General features: G+C 45.6%; 1 protein-coding gene across 2 annotated transcripts in view; it reads right to left on the bottom strand.

The window, feature by feature from the left end:
• Positions 1-2,198: 2,198 nt before the first annotated feature.
• Positions 2,199-27,813, bottom strand: part of LOC135805114 (integrin beta-1-A-like) — an 84,247-nt gene continuing 58,632 nt past the window's right edge. Inside the window, exons 15-27 of one of the 2 annotated variants that reach the window (XM_065319113.1) lie at positions 27,205-27,262; positions 25,445-25,503; positions 22,905-22,995; positions 21,735-21,799; positions 17,783-17,851; positions 16,609-16,778; positions 15,494-15,627; positions 13,696-13,797; positions 13,280-13,478; positions 12,687-12,827; positions 11,581-11,690; positions 11,047-11,103; positions 2,199-3,078 (exon numbers count right to left, since the gene is read on the bottom strand). In XM_065319113.1, the coding sequence (XP_065175185.1) occupies positions 3,001-3,078; positions 11,047-11,103; positions 11,581-11,690; positions 12,687-12,827; positions 13,280-13,478; positions 13,696-13,797; positions 15,494-15,627; positions 16,609-16,778; positions 17,783-17,851; positions 21,735-21,799; positions 22,905-22,995; positions 25,445-25,503; positions 27,205-27,262 (1,333 nt within the window). In that variant the 3' untranslated portion in view covers positions 2,199-3,000. Of the gene's footprint in view, positions 3,079-9,810; positions 10,632-11,046; positions 11,104-11,580; positions 11,691-12,686; positions 12,828-13,279; positions 13,479-13,695; positions 13,798-15,493; positions 15,628-16,608; positions 16,779-17,782; positions 17,852-21,734; positions 21,800-22,904; positions 22,996-25,444; positions 25,504-27,204; positions 27,263-27,813 lie in introns of those variants that run through there. The other variant, XM_065319114.1, reaches the window with a different exon arrangement.

Here is a 27,813-nt window from a genome sequence, read left to right as displayed (position 1 = left end):
TCTCCCCTGCTGAGCGCGCTGCAATCACTTAGAAATGTCGCCCTGATAACGGGGAGTATACAATACAGTCATCACGGTCCGCGAAGTGAATCTGTTTCACCCCGCCTGCCTGAGTAGAAATGATTTTGTCATAAGGGTTGAGAATGACACGGGTCAATGTCTAATAATCGGCCAAAGGTGGCTGCTCTAAACTTTGGAACTCGCACCTTCTGCTGACTTACTTGACACTTCACTCTTGACTTGACTGTAAAGTCTGTCGATGCCGCAGGAAGCGCGAGTTGAAGTGTTCGGATCAGCCACCTTCTTCACATTAATATTACCTTGGAACTCGTTACATGTTACATGTTACATGTAATATTCATTGTTTGAGGGAAAGATGCAAACGGGAAAAGTCTGAAGAAAATATTGACTGCCCACCCCCCCCCCCCCCCCCCTCGGGCCCGGACTGTCACACCAGGAGTCGAACTAACTTCTAAGGACCCTTGCTTATGGCCAGCGATGCTCTACCACTAAGCCATGGTGTAGTCGTCATCCAAGCAGCGACCATTCAACATTTCTTCCGACTTCGAAACTCACGCTTCCTGTTACGTAAGAAGAAATGAGGACCAAGGAGCTACGAGCTGACTACAAGCTGATTGTAAGTAACTGGTGGTGTTGGTGGACATTATAGCATAACTTGTAGTTCCTTGGTCCTCATTTCTTCTTATTACCGTAATCTCGCGCATAATTATAAGACCATGGTCGTATAATCGAAAAGTCGCTGTTTGGGGTTCTTTCCTACATGTAAGTGCATTTTCGTTTGATTATAAGACCATGGTCTTATTATGCGAGACAAAAACATCGCATTGACATGTTCATGTGCAAGTGCGCATATTATTGGTGAATGCCAGTACAATGGAACCATGATGAACCTCGTGTTGTTTTGTGATTTTCATTCACTTATTAGTGCATGTTCTTATAAGCTAGAGTGCTCTTACATGTATATTCGAAAATAAGAACATGTCCCTAAATGCGCGAGATTGCGGTACATGTAAATATATTGACCTTTGATAAATACCCACACTCATTAGTGACCACACCATCAACAGTATCAAATTCAAATAAATTTGCTTGACTCAATAAATACCACTGTACTTTTCCATGCAGCACTGCACTTTTCCCTAAAAAGGAGTATTTTATAAACAGTATTTATTGGCCTAGTGGTATTTTATAAACAGTATTTATTGGCTTTTGGGCCAATAAATACTGTTTATAAAATACCACTAAGGCCAATAAATACTGTTTATAAAATACTCCTTTTTAGGGAAAGTGAAGGTCAACATATGTATAATAAATGTAGTAGCCTCAGGATTTATTGCAATTCCATACAAGTTATAAAACCCCGGGGGACCTCGGTTTTTATACTGGTATGTAATTGCAATAAATCCTTCGGCTCTACATTTATTATATACTTAACCCCTGGCTCACCGTAGAGAGGATAGAGGGAAATCATGCGATCAGAACCAGGCCTCGGAATGGAAGTACTTAGTTTGTTTGTCAGAAAATAATGGACAGGAGAGATCATCGGTTCAGTACATGCACTAACAAGTTACTTGTGTGATTTAGTCTTCAATGGTTTCTTTCAGGCACACTCTTTGGCCGTAGGAGTACGTGCGTTTGACCATGAGGGGGATCTAGGAACAGCCCTGATCTATCTTTCTTCCTCGTATATTAATGCCTTGCATCAACGTCATTGTCCAGGGTCACAACTAAGACAAAGCGGATAATCGACTCTCTCTCTCTCTCCCCCTCCCTCCCTCCCTCACAAAAATTCTGCGCTTTTTCTCCATCTGCGCATAAAATCTAGACTGACAATCTGCTTGTTAAATCATGCACCTGCTTTCAGGCGTAAAAACCCTGTTGTAGAGGTCTCAGTCCTCATTTGTTAGACTTACCTGTCTTTATAAATGTAACTTTCTCTCTCTCTCTCTCTCTCTCTCTCTCTCTCTCTCTCTCTCTCTCTCTCTCTCTCTCTCTCTCTCTCTCTCTCTCTGTCTCTGTCTCTGTCTCTGTCTCTGTCTCTGTCTCTGTCTCTGTCTCTGTCTCTGTCTCTGTCTCTGTCTCTGTCTCTCTCTCTCTCTGCCTCTGTCTAGGAATCAGGCACAGGCGTTAGGAGGTAGGAAATGATACGCACAGTACACACAAAGTGACAAGGACCATTCCACATATGCATGGCGCAAATTTTCGCTTAAAATCGTAATGAGGTCAGCGACATGAATGAAAGGTCTGAACATGTAATAGGAATGCATTAAAAACAGCAGTGATGCTGAGCCAAGAAATTCTGAATATGGTTAGATACATGTAGCTACAAAAGTGGGCACCTGAAAACATGAAGATGGGCTCTTTGAAGTGCCAAACGCTATGCCATCGTGATCAGTGATCGATGACACTAACTAGAACAGCTACTACTCAATAATCCAATCTAGCACCTAGGAGAAATCCAAGAGTACAGTGTCCTACTAAAGCTGGTGTATGGAGGCATACATGATATGCATAAGGTGGGTTCAGAACAGTGGTGGTGGAGAGAGCCATGGCCATGCAACTGGGGCTCATGACATACGGAAAAGAAATGAATATGCGAGGTGCCTCACCATGTGACCAGCAAGTGACGTCCGCAGAGGACAATGTCACCATGGCGGCACCAATAGCATGCGTTCACAGGTACGTTTGACGTGCATCATTCATGAGCGTTTAAAAAAAAGTGTGCAGCGGCATGTGTGAGAAATAGGACGGCATAACAGCAGCTACATGGTCATGGTCATGATGTGTGACAGCACAAGTGCACCATGAGTAGCTATGACATCAGCAACACCTGGCTGGCTTGGTTCTATTGCTGTATACGTTGCAAGCATGGCATGCACTGCTATTCCTGCAGTATCTGGTGTCGGTAGACTGCATGCGCTGCTGCACGCATGGCTTGCCAAGCCAGATCTATCTTTGGTCATGCAGCATTTCCAGCGCTTAGGAGGAACCTGGCTGTCCCTTGTAGTCAGGGTTGACAAATGTTTGTGTTGGACTCTTGAAGAGAGGGTTGCTTTCCTGCACAATTACACAACCCACCAATACACCATGGGTCAAACACAGCCCAACGGCAATATGCCAGCATGATAAGATCCATGATTTTCCAGAAGAATTTCTAGCTGATCGGATCTTTCAAGTTTCAATCATTGTGGACAGGGGTCAGTCAACCAGTGGTACAGTGAGTTTGGGGGTGGCCGGTCAACCATGCACTTAACCAACACGACCGTTGTTTTATTATTGTTAACACTATGGCGCACATACATGCTGTGAAATCATTGGCATGCATGTCGGCAGTATCACTACCAATATACAATATGTGGAAGAGAAAAGGACATATGGATACGAGTTAAGAGTAACTCTCCATCACTGTAACATGATACTATATACAGTCAGAAAGTGCAATAACTAGGCACAAAACTGACAGAGTACTGAAACATTCGACGTCCTGACACCTAGCTTCAACACATCTCCGTAGCGCTAACCGACAGCCTTCCAACTTGGAAGGTTCAAGGTTATGGAAAAGACCAAAGAGGGGAAGGCAAGCGCAACGAAAACGAGCAAAAGCTACAGTCCCAACGGAACAAAGAATGTCGATTGTTACTGGACGATGACGAGACCAGTACGATATTTGACAAAGCGGTCTAACTACAATTCGAAGCAGCAAAGCAGCACACCACCCAACTTGGGTGGGTCATAAATATCAAAGATAAGTAAAGAAAGGGAAGCTTTGCGAAAACGAATTGTACAAGCCGAAAGCCAAACTCCTACAGTACTCCTCATGCATGACATTGTGATGGACTAGTTGACTACAAAACAAGTTGTTTCACACGACGTACGTTTCGCCGTATGGTTCGTGACGGCTCATCAGGTGTGCAATTTGAAACTCGGATGTTGAGCCATAAATAAATGTGGAAGAGAAAAGGACATATGGATACGAGTTAAGAGTAACTCTCCATCACTGTAACATGATACTATATACAGTCAGAAAGTGCAATAACTAGGCACAAAACTGACAGAGTACTGAAACATTCGACGTCCTGACACCTAGCTTCAACACATCTCCGTAGCGCTAACCGACAGCCTTCCAACTTGGAAGGTTCAAGGTTATGGAAAAGACCAAAGAGGGGAAGGCAAGCGCAACGAAAACGAGCAAAAGCTACAGTCCCAACGGAACAAAGAATGTCGATTGTTACTGGACGATGACGAGACCAGTACGATATTTGACAAAGCGGTCTAACTACAATTCGAAGCAGCAAAGCAGCACACCACCCAACTTGGGTGGGTCATAAATATCAAAGATAAGTAAAGAAAGGGAAGCTTTGCGAAAACGAATTGTACAAGCCGAAAGCCAAACTCCTACAGTACTCCTCATGCATGACATTGTGATGTGTTGAAGCTAGGTGTCAGGACGTCGAATGTTTCAGTACTCTGTCAGTTTTGTGCCTAGTTATTGCACTTTCTGACTGTATATAGTATCATGTTACAGTGATGGAGAGTTACTCTTAACTCGTATCCATATGTCCTTTTCTCTTCCACATTTATTTATGGCTCAACATCCGAGTTTCAAATTGCACACCTGATGAGCCGTCACGAACCATACGGCGAAACGTACGTCGTGTGAAACAACTTGTTTTGTAGTCAACTAGTCCATCACAATGTCATGCATGAGGAGTACTGTAGGAGTTTGGCTTTCGGCTTGTACAATTCGTTTTCGCAAAGCTTCCCTTTCTTTACTTATCTTTGATATTTATGACCCACCCAAGTTGGGTGGTGTGCTGCTTTGCTGCTTCGAATTGTAGTTAGACCGCTTTGTCAAATATCGTACTGGTCTCGTCATCGTCCAGTAACAATCGACATTCTTTGTTCCGTTGGGACTGTAGCTTTTGCTCGTTTTCGTTGCGCTTGCCTTCCCCTCTTTGGTCTTTTCCATAACCTTGAACCTTCCAAGTTGGAAGGCTGTCGGTTAGCGCTACGGAGATGTGTTGAAGCTAGGTGTCAGGACGTCGAATGTTTCAGTACTCTGTCAGTTTTGTGCCTAGTTATTGCACTTTCTGACTGTATATGGTATCATGTTACAGTGATGGAGAGTTACTCTTAACTCGTATCCATATGTCCTTTTCTCTTCCACATTTATTTATGGCTCAACATCCGAGTTTCAAATTGCACACCTGATGAGCCGTCACGAACCATACGGCGAAACGTACGTCGTGTGAAACAACTTGTTTTGTAGTCAACTAGTCCATCACAATGTCATGCATGAGGAGTACTGTAGGAGTTTGGCTTTCGGCTTGTACAATTCGTTTTCGCAAAGCTTCCCTTTCTTTACTTATCTTTGATATTTATGACCCACCCAAGTTGGGTGGTGTGCTGCTTTGCTGCTTCGAATTGTAGTTAGACCGCTTTGTCAAATATCGTACTGGTCTCGTCATCGTCCAGTAACAATCGACATTCTTTGTTCCGTTGGGACTGTAGCTTTTGCTCGTTTTCGTTGCGCTTGCCTTCCCCTCTTTGGTCTTTTCCATAACCTTGAACCTTCCAAGTTGGAAGGCTGTCGGTTAGCGCTACGGAGATGTGTTGAAGCTAGGTGTCAGGACGTCGAATGTTTCAGTACTCTGTCAGTTTTGTGCCTAGTTATTGCACTTTCTGACTGTATATAGTATCATGTTACAGTGATGGAGAGTTACTCTTAACTCGTATCCATATGTCCTTTTCTCTTCCACATTTATTTATGGCTCAACATCCGAGTTTCAAATTGCACACCTGATGAGCCGTCACGAACCATACGGCGAAACGTACGTCGTGTGAAACAACTTGTTTTGTAGTCAACTAGTCCATCACAATGTCATGCATGAGGAGTACTGTAGGAGTTTGGCTTTCGGCTTGTACAATTCGTTTTCGCAAAGCTTCCCTTTCTTTACTTATCTTTGATATTTATGACCCACCCAAGTTGGGTGGTGTGCTGCTTTGCTGCTTCGAATTGTAGTTAGACCGCTTTGTCAAATATCGTACTGGTCTCGTCATCGTCCAGTAACAATCGACATTCTTTGTTCCGTTGGGACTGTAGCTTTTGCTCGTTTTCGTTGCGCTTGCCTTCCCCTCTTTGGTCTTTTCCATAACCTTGAACCTTCCAAGTTGGAAGGCTGTCGGTTAGCGCTACGGAGATGTGTTGAAGCTAGGTGTCAGGACGTCGAATGTTTCAGTACTCTGTCAGTTTTGTGCCTAGTTATTGCACTTTCTGACTGTATATAGTATCATGTTCAGGGCCTGCTCTAGACATTCAACACAGCCCGGTCAGAGTGTACCTGGCGCATGCAGGCCAGCCGGGTCAGATTATCCGGCAGAAAAACAACCAAAAGGCCTGCTTAAAACGCAGGAAAACAGAAAGGCGAATTTAGTGCCGGAAATCGGACATTTTAGAGAACAAGGCGAACGATCAAAGTCCGCAAACGTAGAAGGTAAACGACATTACGTGAAGAATGCAAAGCAGTTCCATTGGATTCTGATTTAACAATTTGAAAAAAAGGAATTCTGTTTTCCAATTACTAATTAGTACTAGTACTAGTACTAAGTAGTAGCAGCCTAGCAGGACGAACATGTTCACATATTAGAGCACTGGGGGGTGCCTGCAGCACCTTGTGGAGTGGCTGCTTCCTCGCGACCAAATCCACCGCCGCTCGTCTTTCTTTGGAAATGCGTCTTGCACAAAGCGCATGACATGGATACTAGTAGACTGGCATGGTCGTAGTCCAGCCAGGGTCGACCTTTCTTCCAAGAGTCTTGGAAAGCGTGAGTTCTTTTTCTCTTCGCTGCGGGCTCCATCGTCCAAATCACCAATCGGCTGAAAACTTGCCACTGTGTCAAAAGCTATAGCCAAAGTTACGCTTTTGACTGCCTGCCTCATCGACTTTGAATGTCCTGACTTCCTGCTCGCCGCTGGCCAGATCGCGCTCGAACCAGTTGACCCTAGCCGAGTTTCTGTCGCTTGTAGACTGTAGACTGTAGTGTGTAGATCTACCATGGTGTACGGTTGCGCTAGATTTGCAACAGATGGGGTCCGCGAGTCGTAAAACACCCGTATTTTAGGAATCCATTGTCAGTTTGAGACATTTTTCAGCCGGGTCAGACTGGACCCGGTGTTATCTGTTCAGCCAGGTCGTGCAGTTCCCCAGCCGGGCGCGTGACCCGGCTGACCCGGCTCTCCAGCAGGCCCTGATGTTACAGTGATGGAGAGTTACTCTTAACTCGTATCCATATGTCCTTTTCTCTTCCACATTTATTTATGGCTCAACATCCGAGTTTCAAATTGCACACCTGATGAGCCGTCACGAACCATACGGCGAAACGTACGTCGTGTGAAACAACTTGTTTTGTAGTCAACTAGTCCATCACAATGTCATGCATGAGGAGTACTGTAGGAGTTTGGCTTTCGGCTTGTACAATTCGTTTTCGCAAAGCTTCCCTTTCTTTACTTATCTTTGATATTTATGACCCACCCAAGTTGGGTGGTGTGCTGCTTTGCTGCTTCGAATTGTAGTTAGACCGCTTTGTCAAATATCGTACTGGTCTCGTCATCGTCCAGTAACAATCGACATTCTTTGTTCCGTTGGGACTGTAGCTTTTGCTCGTTTTCGTTGCGCTTGCCTTCCCCTCTTTGGTCTTTTCCATAACCTTGAACCTTCCAAGTTGGAAGGCTGTCGGTTAGCGCTACGGAGATGTGTTGAAGCTAGGTGTCAGGACGTCGAATGTTTCAGTACTCTGTCAGTTTTGTGCCTAGTTATTGCACTTTCTGACTGTATATAGTATCATGTTACAGTGATGGAGAGTTACTCTTAACTCGTATCCATATGTCCTTTTCTCTTCCACATTTATTTATGGCTCAACATCCGAGTTTCAAATTGCACACCTGATGAGCCGTCACGAACCATACGGCGAAACGTACGTCGTGTGAAACAACTTGTTTTGTAGTCAACTAGTCCATCACAATGTCATGCATGAGGAGTACTGTAGGAGTTTGGCTTTCGGCTTGTACAATTCGTTTTCGCAAAGCTTCCCTTTCTTTACTTATCTTTGATATTTATGACCCACCCAAGTTGGGTGGTGTGCTGCTTTGCTGCTTCGAATTGTAGTTAGACCGCTTTGTCAAATATCGTACTGGTCTCGTCATCGTCCAGTAACAATCGACATTCTTTGTTCCGTTGGGACTGTAGCTTTTGCTCGTTTTCGTTGCGCTTGCCTTCCCCTCTTTGGTCTTTTCCATAACCTTGAACCTTCCAAGTTGGAAGGCTGTCGGTTAGCGCTACGGAGATGTGTTGAAGCTAGGTGTCAGGACGTCGAATGTTTCAGTACTCTGTCAGTTTTGTGCCTAGTTATTGCACTTTCTGACTGTATATAGTATCATGTTACAGTGATGGAGAGTTACTCTTAACTCGTATCCATATGTCCTTTTCTCTTCCACATTTATTTATGGCTCAACATCCGAGTTTCAAATTGCACACCTGATGAGCCGTCACGAACCATACGGCGAAACGTACGTCGTGTGAAACAACTTGTTTTGTAGTCAACTAGTCCATCACAATGTCATGCATGAGGAGTACTGTAGGAGTTTGGCTTTCGGCTTGTACAATTCGTTTTCGCAAAGCTTCCCTTTCTTTACTTATCTTTGATATTTATGACCCACCCAAGTTGGGTGGTGTGCTGCTTTGCTGCTTCGAATTGTAGTTAGACCGCTTTGTCAAATATCGTACTGGTCTCGTCATCGCCCAGTAACAATCGACATTCTTTGTTCCGTTGGGACTGTAGCTTTTGCTCGTTTTCGTTGCGCTTGCCTTCCCCTCTTTGGTCTTTTCCATAACCTTGAACCTTCCAAGTTGGAAGGCTGTCGGTTAGCGCTACGGAGATGTGTTGAAGCTAGGTGTCAGGACGTCGAATGTTTCAGTACTCTGTCAGTTTTGTGCCTAGTTATTGCACTTTCTGACTGTATATAGTATCATGTTACAGTGATGGAGAGTTACTCTTAACTCGTATCCATATGTCCTTTTCTCTTCCACATTTATTTATGGCTCAACATCCGAGTTTCAAATATACAATATACTTATTTTTTAGTAATGTAGTCGTGTATTTCCAACATTCACGGGTTCAACGAGAATCAGTCAGGCCGGATTTTACGCACCTGTCGGTACGCTGCCAACCTCAAGGGACCAAGGCGTCAAATGAAGCTCGTACTGAAGTATTTTTACTAGGGTTGAAACGATTGTGGATTTTCACCAATCGATCACTCCTGAGTTATCAATCGATTACTAGTACTCGATTATAATCATTAGCAAACAGCGTCAGATTTAAGCCAAAAAATTACTCCCTTTCCCCAAGCTATGTCTTCATAATACCAAAAATGCTCCATTAGTGAAAGGGTAGCTCCGAAACATGGCGGATTTGAATGCAATTGAACCTCCGAACACAAACCATACCCTGGAAACTTTATACTCTGAATGAAAACTGGTTCAAACTTCACCAAAACGGGGTTTTCAGTACTTTGTGGACTCGAAAATCCCTAACAAGTAATCTATACTGTAACAAGAAGTTAATTATTATTGATTGACTACCGAGTAATCGGTGTTATCATTTCAGCCCTAGTTTTTCAATCCTGAATTCGAACATGCTATGGGAGGACATGCCAGGGTTCCAATTGCAAGGAATAAGCCTCACTTCACACCATAACCCCAGCCTCCCCCATGGCAATCCAGACAGAGGAGCTGAAATACAAGCGGGTGTTCATATACGAAGGTATGCAGAGTGTATTGTCCGTGCCACTAAATGCTGCTGTACAAGCATCGGCAGTCTAAAGAACTGGAAAGACATCGGCCTGACCTATGGTATCAGTACCATGGCAGGATAATGCATGAATATATTCCTATGCAATACGGCGCGTGCGGAAAGGTAACACGAGGTCCCTTGGCTGGTGCTGGGGCTGTAGTTAATGTTATTATTATTATTATTATTATGTCTTCCGGATACTAAATCTTCCGGATTGTTCAAGGTTACACATACATGTATAGAATTCTCTGCTTGGCTTCCTTCCTACATGCATAAGGTGCATAAGGTGCCCAGTGCATGGCTAATCTAACGTAAAGCTGCAGCACATGGAAAGGCACAACCGGCCGCCCACACGAGCTCGTGGACGTCCTTCCACTGGCGACGCACATACATTTATGCAGAACTGGAAGCGCAAAAAGGCAGGGTATTGCATGCATGGCACGCGTGGCAAACGATTGACATGCGGCTTCGCATGCCGTCATCGGCGCAAGTGCAGAGGAGGCCCCCCAGCACAGCAGCGGCCACAGTCGCAGTAGCAGCGGAAGCCGCAGCGCTTAAATGCTGCACATGGTGAGCCCAAAGGGCAAAGAGAAGACCCCATCCCACAGGGGCAGATGACACCAGGCACAGGTAAGAAGCGGGGGCCCGCAATGGCGGCCCACGTGTGGGCAGATGCCTCGCTGCGCCTAGTGCTGGGCCGATCCCTTGAATTCAGGATTAGAAAATTTCTGAATGGGGTCCTTGTAGAGCGGGCTCTTGACCTGGGCATGGTGGGGAAGAATAGCAATGCTGTAGCAGCGTGCATGCTACAAACGACCACCAGCCTACACACTGTAGTACAGTGTTGGTTTGGGTCATTTTCATCATGCAAGCTAATTCACTGACCACTCGGTTCTTCCAAGGTCACCAAGCTGTACACCAATCGCGGGAAGAGGGACTCTTTCGAACGAAGCACCGACTCATGAAGGCGTGAATACAATCATGTAGCATGTTTAAGCGTGCCATCCAAGACATGTCACAACGTGTGCATGATCATGGCCAGGATGTCACAGTGTGCATGCAACATACCAGGAAACCAAAGCATGCATCATGCAACATGGTGCAGTAGACCTGCATGTCCGCACACAGTGAAAATAACACACAAACATGACAGGGAAAAGTAAACCGATCACTAACCTTCTCCCACTTGGCGTTCTTTTGGGCCTCCAGGAAGTGACGGTACTCACGCCGATCCTGGAGTAAAGACACAAATCACAGGGCAGCATCCGTCTCAGGCAAATATTTTGCTTACCCCAGCCAATGAACACGCACGCACACGCACGCACGCACGCGCACGCACGCGCACGCACGCACACACACACACACGCACGCACACACGCACACATACATACACGGATACAGTGACAAACAAGTGCAACCACACACAGTTGTTTGCATCTCACATGCATGACAGCAGCAGCAGCAGCAGCAGCAGCAGCAGTACTGTATGGAGTACAGTGCCCCGAGGAAGCATTGCAATCAAACCAGCAGGAGCAAGCAATGAGACGATCCACTAGCCAACCAACTATTCTAACTACTAGTACACCATCTTGCATAAATGTATGAGCAACCATTTATCCTGCAACTTGCCATTCCAACCACTCCTTCAAGCACCCAGCCAAACATGCAGCCAAGCATGCAGCAAGACGGTCAGCAACTACATAGCCTTACCAGGACAAAGGTGACAATCTTCCAGACGATCAAGATAATGATGGCAAGTCCAAGAAGGCCGAACACAATACCCAGCACAACACCTAACGTGTTAAACTGCGTGTCACAGTCTGCAAACAAGTAAAATATAAAAAAAACAAAAAAAACAAAAGGAAAGTATTTTCGCCACATTCTCAGGTAGTTGGATGCGAAAATAGAAATAAAACCTGTAAATATGAAACTCCACTTTACGAACTATAATTCAACTTTTGACAAACAAGGCAATATATTCTCTAGCTGTAAAATTGGCCACAGAAAAAAGCTGTTTTCCTGCATATGATTTAGGGGTCAAAGGGGTGTTCCGGGTACCCGGGTACCCGCCCGTTAATCTCAGGTACCGTGAGTAAAAGGGTACCCGTTTCGATTTCGGTGATCAAGTCAGTACGAAACCACGCTGCTGGGATCGTGCATTCCAGGCGGGAGTAAATTATTTACAACTCCAAGCTACATGCCTGCATTGTTATTGCATTTTCGCACCTAGTAGATCCACCTCTGCGACTATCAGACTCAAATCAACTGGCGAATCACAATGTGATATCAAATTGCAACCTGAGAACAGATAAATTACTATCATGGTTTATATGAAAATTGCGCAAAAATTAAAACATGGCTGCTAAAGGGTACCCGTTAACCCGCCCGTTAAGAAAATTACCCGTTCGTTAGTTAAAGGTACACCCGTTTGACCCCTAGTCATATTATAGTGATTACCCTTCTATTACCAGTGGCTTGGATGCACACTAACCAAGTACTAGATTTGCTATTTCCGACCCTCTCAGCCAATCAATATTGATTGATGTGCATACCAGGTAAACATTGGGGGACAAGGGGCTACCGGATATCCTGGCTTTGCTGGGGCCTCCGTACAAAGCTCTTTCGCATCGTTCTAACTCATTTCTGCTCAAGGTGAAGCAGTAGTCTGCTGTTGAGAGTGCAAAGCTATAGCTCACAGCTCAGAACTCCATCTCATTTGTTGACAGAGAATCGCTCCAACGTACGCTTCGAACACACCTTTCTTTTGCAAGCCTGCTTTCTGGTGGGTCACAGAATGAAATAGCAGTAGAACTAACCCTGTTCTTCATTCGTCCTGACAACCGCAATTCCGACAAGCTGGTTCTGCGTAGACGCAGTGAAGAATGTGATACGACAGTTGCCAACGGTAGATGTGCACTGGCTGCCCTCAGTCTGAAACGTTGGTGAATTTTTCGGATCTGAAGACACCGACCAACACCACAGCGGCAACATAGATGGAAAGATGAATATACAACTTTGGATAGTCAAATCACACAACAGCAGCAAGACGTTTAACTCTGACAATTTTTGAAATATTTTAACACTTCGACAAATCCATGGCTTCTTCAGAAAGTGTTTCGGCTATGGGCCCAACCTGGGCGAAGTTTACCTGAGGTTAATCATTGCCCGTGTATATCCCCCGCCCCCAACACACACACACACACACGCATACACACACACACACACACACACACACACACACACACACACACACACACACACACACACACACACACACACACACACACACACACACACACACACGCATGCACATGCATGAGAAGAGGCACAGAAACACACAAACAAAAATTCATGAAAGGCTGTCACAATTTGCATTGTGCAAAAGTAAATCAACTACAGCATTGCGTACCATAGAAGGTGTGGGTCGCTCCTGGAGATGTTTCCAATGTGGTGATATTCGCCGGGCAGAAGTGGTTGTTGCAATTTTCTGAGTTAGTTGCAGACACGGTGCTTGCACCAGGGCATAATGTACAGTTTGATCTACCTAGACATTCCATTGGGGCATTGATACAGGGCTGGGCATTCGAACACACCTCAGAGAGGCAACTCTGCATGGTGTATACGGGAAAAGAAAATAACAATTCAGATGTTGGAACATGGAAATTTAATGCAGCAGCAGACGTGGAGGCAGCAGCAGCACAAGCAGCAGCAGCAGCAATGGCTGCAGCATCGTCATCATCTGCGGCAGTAACAACTAGAGGAACTGCTGAAGCCGCATGAGCTGTAGGAGCAACATCCCGAGAGTTGTAAAATAATAGGACTTACAGCGCCAGCTGAACATGCTGAACACGTTTGTCCTGTCCATCCTCCAGTACACTGGCAAGCGCCGCACACGCAATTACCGTTATTGGAGCAGACGGCACTTCTCTGCAGCAAGCACAACACAACACAGAGGATTGTTAATGTCAGCGCCAATGGCCCATTGTCGCACGGAGTGACCTGCGACGACAACCTGTGCCGTCGTGTCCATGTCCATAAGGGTCAAGCGTGTCCCCGTCCATCCTCTCCAATGGGCTCAGCTGATAAGATGCCTGTTTCGACTCTCTTCGTGAACGGGTCTGTGCCAGCTGAAGTCAATGTTTCTAGCCCCGGTGAGTCTCCTATAGTCTGTTTCAAAAAGAATTACAATCAGGTTTGGGTCTTAAAAAGTATGAAGATAAGGGAAATTTGGACAACAAAGTACATAGAATGGCTTGTTAGGACACGGCAAATTGTTCTGTGAAGGTTTCGGAACAATGGGACCAGCCGTTAAGTAGTTAGAATTTCGGCCAGGTTTCCGGCCTTTTCCCATGATTTACAATTTGCCCAGGAAGCCAGTATCGATTTTTTATCAAAACCCACGATTTATCCTTTCCTTTTTGGCCTTGTGGTTATGAATGCTGTCTGCTGACCATGAAGTTGTTAGTTCAAATCCCAACCTATCCTCAAGTCAAACTTTTTTTATTGTTTTGGTGATCAAGCTGGTACAAGACAAAGAAGATGGCTGCACCAAACAACTTGTTGTTGGAGCTCGCGCTTCCTGCCGAACTGACTGACACTTGACTGGCTCACGCCATGTGAACACATCCACAACACTGCAATGGTGTGAGTGAATATGGAAGTCATCGCGCTGTAGCTTTTTGAGATTTATTTTAGTATTTCAAGATCGCCAATTTATTTGAATTTAGCAGTCAACGCCGTCTTCTATCAGCGTTCACAAGCGTCTGCTTTTCTCAAAATGTCGTCGAAGTCACACGGATAGCTTTGCCAAGTCATGGCCTTGGGAATGAGTCCGTGTCGATGTCGTTTTCGTCACATGGTGAGTAAATTGCATCGCAGCTCAAAGAAACTATTTTGGTCACAAAACGAATTGGGACACATGCCGCTCGTCAACATTTACAACACTTTCGTTTCGACATGTCCTCTCTGACTCCATTATCGATACGAGGAAGAACTAGTTTGTTGTAAACCAGACGTACATGACTGTATCAACGGGAGTGAGTTGTCATTTTTCCTGCTTTCGCGCGGAATATTTCTTCGAGTTCACAGTGAGTTTTTCCAGGCAGCACTCGAGTGCTCATACGGTAAGACGTCAAACTCCGCGGGCGATCGCCAGGATTGCAAATCTTTTTGAAACGGACCGTAAAGACACACAGGGTTTTAAGTCTCTTCCATACCACCCCTTTGCCGGTTATCCTGAACTCCAAAAGCGTAGGTGGCGTGTAAGATCTGATCACTTTGTACCCGTGTTGGACACATTGTCTAGTACTGTCCAGCTGCTAATTTCTTTGCGCTTGTAGTAGTCCCACTAGGACTAGGAGGAAGTAGTTTATATGTACTGTGGCATTGCCCCAATTCTTGGGCTACAGTGTTGTTCCTCAGTATGTATGCTACTGCTACCTCTGTGTGCACACACACACACACGGCTTTTCCCTGCTGCTGCTGTTTAACCCTTTTGTGCACGTCACATACAACTTTGGACTATGAATAATTCAAACAATACCACAAATACCACTACATTGTCAGCAGTATCTGCCACCAGAATCTAGTAAAGCAACGGGTATTGGACGAAAACCAAACTCACCTGGTTGGCACGACATGTCTCCATGGACGTTGGGCAAAGGTTACAGACAGCATCCATGTCGTATGGCGGGAAACAGAGGCACTTGCAATCACCACAGGTCTCAGAATCGCACATGCACCGGCCCTGTGCGTTACCTGCAGTGATACACAATGACAACAGAGCGATGAACATGCACGCCACACAGGTCGGGCGGACGTGTGCAGTAGGTGAAATCCCGGCAAGGTCCAGTCACACAAGTTGCAGCATCTGACCTCACACACATGTGACAGGCCCCACTCGCGTAGGGCCATGTCAGTGTAGCTTGTTTCGCGTTTCTCTTGCATTTTTTCATTATCATCCGAGAATGTTTCCGCGATTGTGCACGTGTTGATGGTTCCATCTGTGGCTTTGAGTAGGTTTGTTAGCTTGCATACACACTCGCGTCCAAGTTACTTTGTGTCTTATCACCGAATATGCAAGCTGTGTGATTCCTGCACCTGAGTGCGTAGACACAAGCGTTAACGTTCAGGTGGAGCGCATCTTCTAATCTCTCTAACGACAGGCAGCGGTGACACTGACAACAACATTCAACACTTGAGAGCACCAACGCCAGTATTGAACACTTCAGCAAACACCGGCGTCAACCTAGATCTAGATGAACCACAACAGGTGTATACAGTATTTTGTATACACAATCAGCTGAACAACAGGTGTATACAGCATTTTGTATACACAATCAGCTGAACAACAGGTGTATACACTACAGTATACTGTATACTGCATACACAATCAGCTGACAATCTCGCCCACTCTGATTCTCTTAGTTCTCTTAGTTGGCCCAGGAGCTCAAGCATGCTCATGCACCAGCACATCGGCACACGAAGCGGGTAGGGTACAAACATGAAAGAGTTTGCAACATTTGGCATGCACCCCCCCCCCCCCCCACCCACCCACACATACACAGACACGCACAAATATACACACAGACACGTACAAATACACACACACACGCACACACGCACACACACACACGCACACACGCACACACACACACACACACACACACACACACACGCGCACACACACACACACGCACACACACACACACACACACAACTCTCTAGCTGAAAACTGACCTCCACAAGGTAGTCCATTTCCGGAAAGATTGCAGAGTGAGTCGCTACATTGGCAGTACCGGCCATGGTAGCCTGGTACACAGGAGATGCAGCCAACTTGGCAGCTATCAGTCACACCGCAAATACCCTGGCCGTTGCAGGTTGGCTCACCTGGTTGTGCGTTACTTGGCCTAATGTGAGAATACAGCAACAATAAAGAGCAAAATGTTCCTCTATCTCTCAAATGTGTGTGTGTGTGCGCACGCGTGTGTGGCGTGTGTGTGTGTGCGTGTGTGCACGCGTGCACTGTTCACATGCGGCTGTAGCAGAGACTTCATTCGGCCCAATGATTAGACTCGCCTCAGGAGATACTATTACTGCAACTTCTGAAGCTATCATTTCAGAGAGCAATGGGCATCAAAATGTCAATGTCCAAAGTTGTGTGTGCGTGTGTATGTGTGTAGCTTCCACTGCGCCCGCTGCAACCGCTGTGTGCTATCGCGCCAAGGCATGAAACGTCACAAGTGCAGCCGTGGCTCGGCCAGAGCAACTAACACAGACCGTAGCTCCTTCTGCATCGTTTGCAATTGCGGTCGGCGTTTCAGTAGACCACAGGACCTATCCCGTCATCGCCCCTACTGTTCCGAACCTGCTCAACCCCCCATGGGGTCCGCATAGCCAGAATATGGCAGCGCGTCCAAGGTCCAAGGTGTGTATGTGTGTGTGTGTGTGTGTGTGTGTGTGTGTGTGTGTGTGTGTGCGCGTGTGTGTGTGTGTGCGTGTGCGTGTGCCTCCTGGTCTGCCTCATATGGGACCACATAGCCAGTCATGGCAGTGGAAGAAGGAAGGAAGGAAGGAAGGTGTGTGTTTTTGTTTGTTTTCTTGTGTGTGTGTGTGTGTGTGTGTGTGTGTGTGTGTGTGTGTGTGTACATGCACGTGTGCATTTGTGTATGCGGGTACGTACAGTAGTTTCTGAAATTGGCGCCGGTCTTTTATTACCGACTGTCTGAAATAAGCGCCACATCATTTCAGGGATTTCGTGTCGATTTTTTCAAATTGGGTGAAGTATTCGGGCAAGCAGACTACTAAGCGCCTCAGTCAGTGTTGCGGAAAATATGGTAAGCATGTGCACGTGTGAGTGCATTCATCCAACCTAAGCCATTCTACATCTGAAATATCTATCCTAAGCGTGTACCTGCAGTCAATGTCCATTCTTCCCGAAAGGTCGACTTGATCAGCATTGCAGCTGCAATTCGCTCCTGGACTGTAAGAGATGGACAAAGTAGACACCAGGTAATTAATCATACGTGTGTGTTTTAGTGAACATTTTTAAATCTGGCGATTATCCTAATTTGAAGACCCAAGGAAAAATGTATAGAAAAGAAAAAGGACCAAGGGACTACAAAAATGTATAGAAAAGAAAAAGGACCAAGGGACTACAAGTTGCGCTATGATGTCCACATAACACCACCAGTTACTAAACAATCAGCCCATGCGATAACATTGCACGACACTGACCGACGGTATTGACGTTCTACAAGTAACTGGCTATCAGCTCTAGCACATCTTAGATGTGCACTCCAATAGCCTTCCAACTTGGAAGGTTCTAAGTTCTATGATAACATAGGAGGGGAAGGTGAGCGCAACCAAGACAAGCACAAACTGAAAGTCTCAGCTGTGAAGGACGTTGGCGGACGTACATGCATGTCGATTGATCTTCGCATCTTTGAGCCACACAAGTTATGTGGAATGTTGCTTTGCGTCCTTGAATCGTGGTTTGACCGTATTGTCCAATGGTCTTGCCAGTATTGTCATCGACATGCATGTACATCTGCCAGCGTCCTTCACAGCTGAGACTTTGGTTTTGTGCTTGTCTTGGTTGTGCTCGCTTTCCCCTCCATGTTATCATAAAACTTAGAACCTTCCAAGTTGGAAGGCTGTTGGAGTGTGCATCTAAGATGTGCTAGAGCTGATAGCCAGTTACTTGTAGAACGTCAATACTGTCGGTCAGCGTCGTGCAATGTTATCGCATGAGCTGATTGTTTAGTAACTGGTGGTGCTAGTGGACATAATACTGCAAAAGCCATATATATATAACGAAGTGCTAACTCTAACGAGTTAACGAGGAAAACCTGTCGTTAAAATAGAAATCGTTATACAGAAATCGATACATATACTTTCCTATTGAGCGTTGAGAATGAGTGAGAATCGTTACCTTTGGTACACGTAAACTAGTCAATTTTGGGAAATCGTTATATATGCGCCTCGTTAGAATAATGGCTTTTACAGTAGAGAGTTTCTGCCACACAGGAAAACGTACCAGAGTACGTATGGAAACCTCGTCGCGGTACGGGATCAAGTTTCACACGGATTTTTCATACCGTTTTCGCTTCACACGGACTGGTCTCCGCGTGAAACTGAGCGCGCAGAGTACATGTGGCGGGTGTTCGAGCATGCTACGCACAGCAGAACCGGCGCAACGTACGCAAAATCCGTGCCAAACTTCACTGCAGTTGACACGGAGTTTGGTACGTAGTTCCGTGTAGCAGAATCTCTCTAATAGTGTAACTTGTAGTTCCTTGGTCCTTTTTCTTTTCTATAAATTTATCCTAATTTGATAACCGCAGTCAATAAGACAAGCTGAATCGGTTGTCAAATTATTGACTCCTCGCCGCTTGTTTATCCAAATTTGTTTTAAATTTTGAGTGTCGTTATCTGCAAAAAGGACGCATACAACTATTCAGTTAGTGCAGTCGTTCGCCGGTTTTGACTGCCAGAAATCGTTGACATTTCATGCCGCTAACCATCAAAAATCTGGATATTGTTATGTTAAAAATGTTGAACGCTCTCTGCTGGGATGGCAGCTACACCATACCGCAGTGGTTAGAGCATCGCTGGCCTCAAGCGAAGGTCCCTGGTTTGAGTCCTGGTGGCGACAGTCAATTTTTTCTTCAGACTTTTCCCATTTCATTCCTTCAACTAGTGAATATCTTCGCCGTGATGAATCGTTATGTTTAATTGGCGTTCAAATATTGTGGTCTCACAGTAAGTGGTTTGTTATCTCTTGCAGAGATCCAGAGCTGTACGCACAAGGGTGTATTTCAGAGATCACCGAATTGAAATTTCGCAGAGGATAGTTCGAAATTCATCACACTGCATCAGTAGAACCTGCTCGAATGTGTACTTGCTACGTCGCTGGGATGCGTTTTCGTGAGGGTCCAAGTTGCTGGAGCGGATCTGATGCAGCTCACGTTCCCCGCTCTGATCCTATTCCATAATTAAGAACTTTCAGGTTGGAGGGCTGTTCGCTTGCACATTGGAGATGTGAAGGAGCTAGACATCAGGTACTTCCTCCGCGTCATTAAAATTGTCGCTTCCCAGAGCGATTTTTCGAAAATTATTTTGTCCACTGGAATGGCAAAGAAATCAGCTAGAGCATTGTCGACGGACCAAGCTTTAGTTTGTGGCCCCCCGCTTCGCTGCACTTGCAGCTAAGGTCGACATCTTCATCAGAGTTTGAGGCAGATCCTTCAGCACTCAACAAGATGCTGAACAAGAGAAGACGCGTGTTCAAATTCAGGTCAAGAAACTTCGTTTTCAGGCGATCCATGCCTCCAGGTGGCAGGCGATGAAGGCAAGCTAGCATTTTTCAAGTACACTGTAACGACCTTCCAGCGGGATAGGGTAAGCAGTTCCGCACCTTCTTTCCTTGGCAAGCACTTCGCTAATTTTGTTGGTGTTTTCAGACCTGCTACCTTCGCAGCAACATGCGCCACAAGTAGCGCATTTTAGGAATTTGAGACCACTTTGTTCTTGCCATCGTCAACTTCAGCAGTTCGTATTCAGGAGAGATACCAGGATTCTTATACCCGAGCTTGCAGTCTTGACAAATGCCCACGTGAACGATGTGAGACGGCACGAACTCCAGAAAACGAAATGCGCTCTGGGGCGGAATAGTGCGGAGCGCGATGAATTTGCTTGGTGCGGAAGAGAGCTCCGACAAAGTTCGAGACAATGACAAGTAGACATTGCGCAGGAAGGGTCACACCAGTGTTCGAACACAGAAAACAGCGATTCCGACAGTCTGACTAAGACGAGCCAAGTCACAAATATTGCGATGTGCGAAGCGACAATTTTAACCCCTTAGCGCGAGCGTCGTACTAGTACGACGCACATGAGTTGCATGCCCCACGGCCGTCGTACTAGTACGACGCGCGCTGTACACTGTACAGTGAACCTGCATCGCATAGTCGTGGAGTCCGTGTTGAGTCAATAGTGACTTGTTCAAACTATCGTAACTCACTGAATACTTGGTCGATTCTCACAATCGAAACATGTATCTGCAAGAGAAAACTCTCAGCTAGCGATAGAGACAATCGCCGAAGCGATGCGACTACCGGTTGTTGAGATATGCGACTCGACACGGCAAATTTCAACTCGATCTTTTTGCGCAGTCTGCAGAACGCGTATTTCCATCATGGATCATTTTTGCGCTACCTGCTGCCATGGAAACAAGATTCAAATGATGGTAGTGGATCCCATGAGTCCTCACAAAAAATTTGAGCTCGATACGAGCAAGGAGACCGAAATGGCAGCTGAATATTTGAGCTCGCTTAGTCTTGGCCGTGCTCAAGTCTGTCGAGCGCGTGGATGGAGTTTGCCAGACTGTAGCACGGGGTTTTGGTTTCGCTCCGAGCTGGGTTTGACATCAGTTTGTCCCTCGTCTCAAGACCTTTCCAGGAAGCTCAAGATCGTGGAATTCGTCCAAGGGAAGGTGAAGTTATCGATCCTTGAGCAGCTAGTACTTTCATGGGAAAATGCGACTTTTACAGGTGTTGACGTGGGGCGCGCTCAGGTAGCGTCGTGCTAAAGAGGTTAATGACGCGGAGGAAGTAGTTGAACGCCAGTACCGCTTGTCAGTAGAATATGCTAACTGTGCAACATTCTGAGTCTCCAATATTTTAGTTATGTTAGTATTGGCACTATTGCACAGCAATGGATAACTTGTAAAGTGTAAACCCTATTAATTTTAATCTTAAAGTCCGTGGCGCTCCATCCAAGTCGGGATTGTGTCTATTTCAGGTGATCAAGCGCTCCCGGAAACGGGGGTAATTCCGAGGGACATCAAGTGCCATGCTGTATCTTACAATTCGTCGGGACATTCGCATTTTCCACAGGTCAGGTCACCTCGACCAGAGCACTCGGACGAATTCTAATCATAGAGAGTAACACAGAAACAAGTCGTAAGTTAAGAGTAAAAGGAAATGAGAAAATAACACAAAAGACAGGCTGTAGTCTGTATGAAAGACAAGGTTTCGCACAGCAAATCCTACTCCAAAAACACAAAAGACAGGCTGTAGTCTGTATGAAAGACAAGGTTTCGCACATGAAATCCTAATCCAGTAGTTACAGCAAAGCCTAGTCAGCCAAAGCCTACATATAGCAACGCTTCCACGTGTTGTTTGATGGCAGATGAACTGCTACAAGAAATTTGATATCAGCCCCACATTAACGCTGTTTCTCTCCAGGAACGGCGGCATATGGCATAGGGCATAGGGCATAGGTGATTGTCATCCTGTACCACTCTAAACTTAGTAACCTGTGACACAGTTCGCACAGTGTATAGTGTAGATCATCTCATGATATAGATTTTTTTAGTTTTTTTACCCATGGAGGATTTGGTATGTAAGCGTAGTGTAGCATGGAAAGGGCTGCTGAGCACCAACCAGAAGTGGCGTTCCACATCTCCGTGCACCTTCTTTGCAAGTTAGTTGCTTCAAGCGGGGAAACTTTGATTCCTCCCTCCCTCCTACCTTTGTGTCTTCCCAAAGTAACATTTCTTTAACTATGCGTATGTTCAGCAAGGTAGGTAACATCAAATTGCGTATGTGTGCATGTACGCACATGCTTGTACCAGGTCGTAAGGTGGCCGTGCTTGTACTAGGCTATGTAGCAGCAGTGAATGTCCTTGGCCGTGTGGTGGCCGCCTTTGCACTAGACCGCACGTGGCCATGTTTGTACTAGATGCTGTAAGCGGCTATGTTTTACAATGCTGCTGTGCTGCGGCCATTTTGCATTAGGCCGCAAGGAGGTCACACTTTTACTAGTTTGTGTGATGGGCATGCTTGTACTGCGCTGTGCGGTGGTCATGTTTGTACTTGGGTTGTGCGGTGGTCTTTGTATTGCTACCAGGCCATGCGGTGGCCAAGGTAACTGCCTTTCACTCATGCACTACGCTAGCAGAACAGGAATGTAGGTGGCCACAGAAACCCTTGTCCCACCCTCCCCTTTCCAATTTCGCACCTAAGGTATCTTACCTTCATGGATGCTGAAGTGCAATTGCAAGAGCACAATGCATTTATGTCGATACTGATACGCCCATACGCCGGACTCACAAACAACTGCAGGCTGGAGCATCACAATTTCAAAATTACAGTATGAATGGCTAGGGGAGCGTTGGTTAGTACGATCTAGAACACGATAACCCACAGCTGGTGCAATGGAGTAGCCGCATGCCACACAAATAGCACTCCAGAAAGGCAGGAACACTAGTCTTTCGAATGCTGAGTCAACTGGTTTTGGTCCGAGAAAGCTGCGATGCCGAGTTCGGCCCATATTCCCAATTGAACACACCCCGAAGACTACAACTGGTGAAACTTTGATTTTAGGCTTAACTTCCCTTTTAAGATGACACATTTTGATGAATGCAACGAGAGAGCTTGGAAGCTCAGGGCCCTACGCTATGCTTTTTTGCCTTGATGACCTAGACAAAAAAAAGCATAGGGATGTTATAAATTCTTTAAAAAAATCCTTTTTTAAGACATAACCTGGGATTCGAACCCGCACTATCGCGCGCCCTGCATGCATCCCCCGATACACTTCGCATACATACTAATTCTTCCAAGTTGTGGCACATTGTGATCTTGCATTTGAAAGCCCTATTTGAATATGCATTGTGGCCAGCCATCTTTGATGGCACCGTACGGTAGGGGATAGGTACGGGACAGGTACGATCGAGGGTAATACGACACCGTCTCCCGTACCGTACCGTACCATCAAACACAGCTGTCACATACAGCTGCACGCAATATTCAAATAGGGCTTTCAAATGCAAGATAATAACGTGAAGCAACATGGAAGAGTTGTGTATGAATGCGAAGTGTATGGGGGAATGCATGTAGGGCGATAGTGCGGGTTCGAATCCCAGGATATGCCTGAAAAAAAAATAGGAGAATTGAAAAATTTATAACATCCTATGCTTTTTTGCCGTCAGATACGGATAGCGCCAGGCGTGACACAAACACACAAACACACAAACACCAAATTAAAGCTGTGTGGACCCTGGCTAGCGCCAGACGTTACTGAAGTAACGTCTTCTGCATAGCTACGGGAATAAAGTTTGGGTACACTTCCAGAAAAAGTGCTCTGTTCCTGCCTTTCTGGAGTGCTATTTGGATGCTGGAAATATACCCAAACTTTATTGCATTCATCAAAATGTGTACGAGTCATTTCATATGGCACACCGAGTGTATGCCAAATGCAACCCGAAAAGCGCATGCACGTGCTTCATTTTATTGTTTTATACATGGCCATGAGTGCACAATTAGTTATAATTATTCATTGCTATTCTTACAGTATTCTTTGGCTTAACGAAGGAACGAACGAACATGTTCCACTGATGATAGTCACGACAAAATGTTCTGGAATTGTTTCATTTTAATTGTTTTATACATGGTTATGAGTGCACAATTAGTTTTATTCCCGTAGCTATGCAAAAGACGTTACTTCAGTAATGTCTGGCGCTAGCCAGGGTCCACACAGCTTTAATTTGGTGTTAATTTATTTGTTTGTTTGTTTGTGCCATCGGCATGCCTGGCGCTATCCCGTACCTGTCCCGTACCGTACCATCAAGGTGTGTGTCTGTTTGTTTGTGCCGTCGGCATGCCTGGCGCTATCCCGTACCTGTCCCGTACCGTACCATCAAAGACAGCTGGCATGGCCATGGCCACAATATTCAAATAGGGCTTTCAAATGCAAGATCATAACTTGAAGCAACTTGGAAGAATGGGTATGTATGCGAAGTGTATCGGGGATGCATGCAGGGCAATAGTGCGGGTTCGAATCCCAGGTTAGGTCTTGAGAAAAATAGGAGAAATTTAGAACATCCCCATGCTTTTTTTACCTAGGTCATCAAGGTGGTAGACGGCGTCGTTTGACCCTCGAATGCAAAGAGAAAGTTTGATGTAGCCAATCAATGGAAAAAAATTCCATCAGTTCTAATGCATGATGAGCTAGCTAGGCAAAAAAGCATAGCGTAGGGCCCTGAGCTTTCAAGCTCTCTCGTTCATTGCTATTTTACGACTGTTGTCTCCTTGTCGGTTATTTAAATACTGTAAGACATGTTATTATAACGAGTCGCAAATTTAACGATTGTCCAAAATTCATAGGTTAACGAGAAGATATCATGTTAAAACAATCTTGCAGTACTCCGGCATAACCACACACAACATATATGAACAGTGAATACAAGTGTGCCTAGCGTAATACACACCACTATACAATATGCGCTGTAACTTCGTGCAAACTTATACAACTTTCCATGCGTATTTCATTTGTAGCAGTAGGACCAAGGATGCACAAGCTCCAAAATTAGAAATGCCCATCATTATTCAAACTGCAATGGATTCATGAAGTCAAAACGATCATTTTGGTGTCCATTGCGTGTGGGCCGTATCATAGGGAAGTCCCCATGCTAAGAAGGCATGAGTCGCACCTCTGCTGAAAGTGCACCATGCATTGGAGGGAATTATTCAAATAATTATGTGAATATAGAAAGTGTGTCATTACAGGTACTTACTTGCGAGTCTGTGACAACCGTGCACATTCCTGAGCGCTTATAGTAACTCTGAACGTTGCCTGGGTTATGGACGACAGAAGTGTCAGACATTATATCACTGCTGAAACTGTTGACACCGATGAAGGCAACTGGAAGGGAGTCATCGGCATTACTTACTGTAATCTAATTAGTCGGGATAACAACTGTCAGGTCAATGTACTGCCTAATAACAACTGTCAGGTCAACGTACTGCCTAATAACAACTGTCAGGTCAATGTACTGCCTAATAACAACTGTCAGGTCAATGTACTGCCTAATAACAACTGTCAGGTCAATGTACTGCCTAATAACAACTGGAGAGAATTGCTGCTGTCAGGTGAATGTACTGCCTAATAACAACTGGAGAGAATTGCTGCTGTCAGGTGAATGTACTGCCTAATAACAACTGGAGAGAATTGCTGCTGTCAGGTCAATGTACTGCCTAATAACAACTGGAGAGAATTGCTGCTGTCAGGTGAATGTACTGCCTAATAACCATGCACCAGCAATATAGTTGGGAAGGTATTAGCAACAGTACACGCAATCATATGCTACACATAAAAGGCAGAGAATGTGATTTGCGGGTAAGCAGTGAGGAATGGGAAGGAGCACGTGGCGGACATGGCAGTCTACACAAAGAATACAGAAATGCTGTCGGTGCAAGGAGAAATGGTCTTCTCGTTGTCCTGTTGAAATAACACGATGTAGAAAGAAGGGGCTAGGTGTGTGTGTGTGTGTGTGCGTGCGTCCGCGGGCAGGTGGGCACGGGCGCACGTGTGTGTGTGTGTGTGTGTGTGTGTGTGTGTGTGTGTGTGTGTGTGTGTGTGTGTGTGTGTGTGTGTGTGTGTGCATGGTGTGCGCGTGTTATTAATATCATACAGGGTGAAACCAGCAACTAAAATCAATGTTGTTGTTCCTGCTGACCTAGGGCGCGTTTGGTTGGTACGAACTAGAACAGGATTCACCAGAACAGCGCGTTTGGTTGGGACTGCACCTGTTCTGGGTCGGCCAGAACATGTTCTGCTTGCTCCGGCCTCGAGGCCGGAGCAGACCGAGCAGTTTCACTTTTTCACAGTGAAACCTGGCGGGAACATCGATTTTGGTCCCAAATGATCACGTGCATACGCTTTTGGGTTGGACTCGTTGTACCGTACAAAGTGACCATGGTGACTCATACATATTTTGAAGAATGCACCAAATTTCACACATTTTTCCACGCAAATGTGTTCTGTTTCTGGAGTACCGTTTGGTTGGCATGAGGCTGCTCCATGTGCACCAGCTGTTCGATCCTGTTCTAGATCGTACCAACCAAACACACCCCTAATTAGAGAGGTTCCGCACTACGTAGAGTTGAGCAACTTTACGTTGGTGGGCAGGAAAACCCGTGAATTTGCAAGTTTTGCACTCCACTTACGGAAAACTGTCTACGTAGAGTACGTACATAGAGCTCTGGTAACGGAGGTGCTCCGTAAGTGGATTGGGGTACAAATTTATGACTCACTCCCCACGTCGACCCGGTTGTACACTGCCGCGTACTGAGTTGCCAAGGGCAGCTACGTGATTCGATAACTCCGTATGGCGGAACACAGATGCGCATGCAGTGTACGTAAGACTTTCCGAAGATCAACTATGTTATTTACTTACGTAATTGCGTTATGCGGAACCTCTCTATTAGTCTCTGGTCTCCACATATTCCAACAGCACCACACTGAAGTACTCTAGCTTAGAGTTTCAACTCTTACCTCCTTTGTTATTTCCAGTCCATTGCAACGTTCAACTGCATCGCCTGGGTTCACTGGGCTGCATAAACAAAGGGAAGCAATAGATGCAAACAAAATCCACGTGTGTTGAGTCATCATTGAATGGGGTGCTTGTACAATGCCTTACAGACACACCACTATACAATGCAATAAGTAGAGCAGAAGAAAAGTCATCGCTCAGTCTCTGTCTCTCTGTCTGTCTCTGTCTCTCTCTCTCTCTGCTTTTGGTGCAAAAATACATCTCTGGTGTTGATTGCTTTCTTGCTTACAGTCAGTTTAAAAAAGATTAGCAATCCGGGCGATCGCCTAGGGTGTTTGCCGTCTCACCGTATGAGCTACCTGAAAAAACACGCTGTGAACTCAAAGACATATTCCGCGCGAAAGCATGAAAAATGACAACTCACTCACGTTTGTACATGTACGTCTGGTTTACAACAAACAAGTTCTTCCTCATATCGATACGGACTCAGAGAGGACATGTCGAAAGTGCGGTGAATGTTGAAGCACGGCAAGGGTCCCAATTCGTTTCGTGACCAAATAGTTTCTTTCGAGCTGCGATGCAATTTACTCCCACCATATGACGAAAACAAC

The sequence above is a fragment of the Sycon ciliatum genome, chromosome 1, assembly GCF_964019385.1.
Source record: "Sycon ciliatum chromosome 1, ocSycCili1.1, whole genome shotgun sequence".
Taxonomy (NCBI): Eukaryota; Metazoa; Porifera; class Calcarea; order Leucosolenida; family Sycettidae; genus Sycon; species Sycon ciliatum.
Note: the sequence above shows the minus strand (reverse complement) of the source record. Positions and strands in the feature narration are given on the sequence as shown.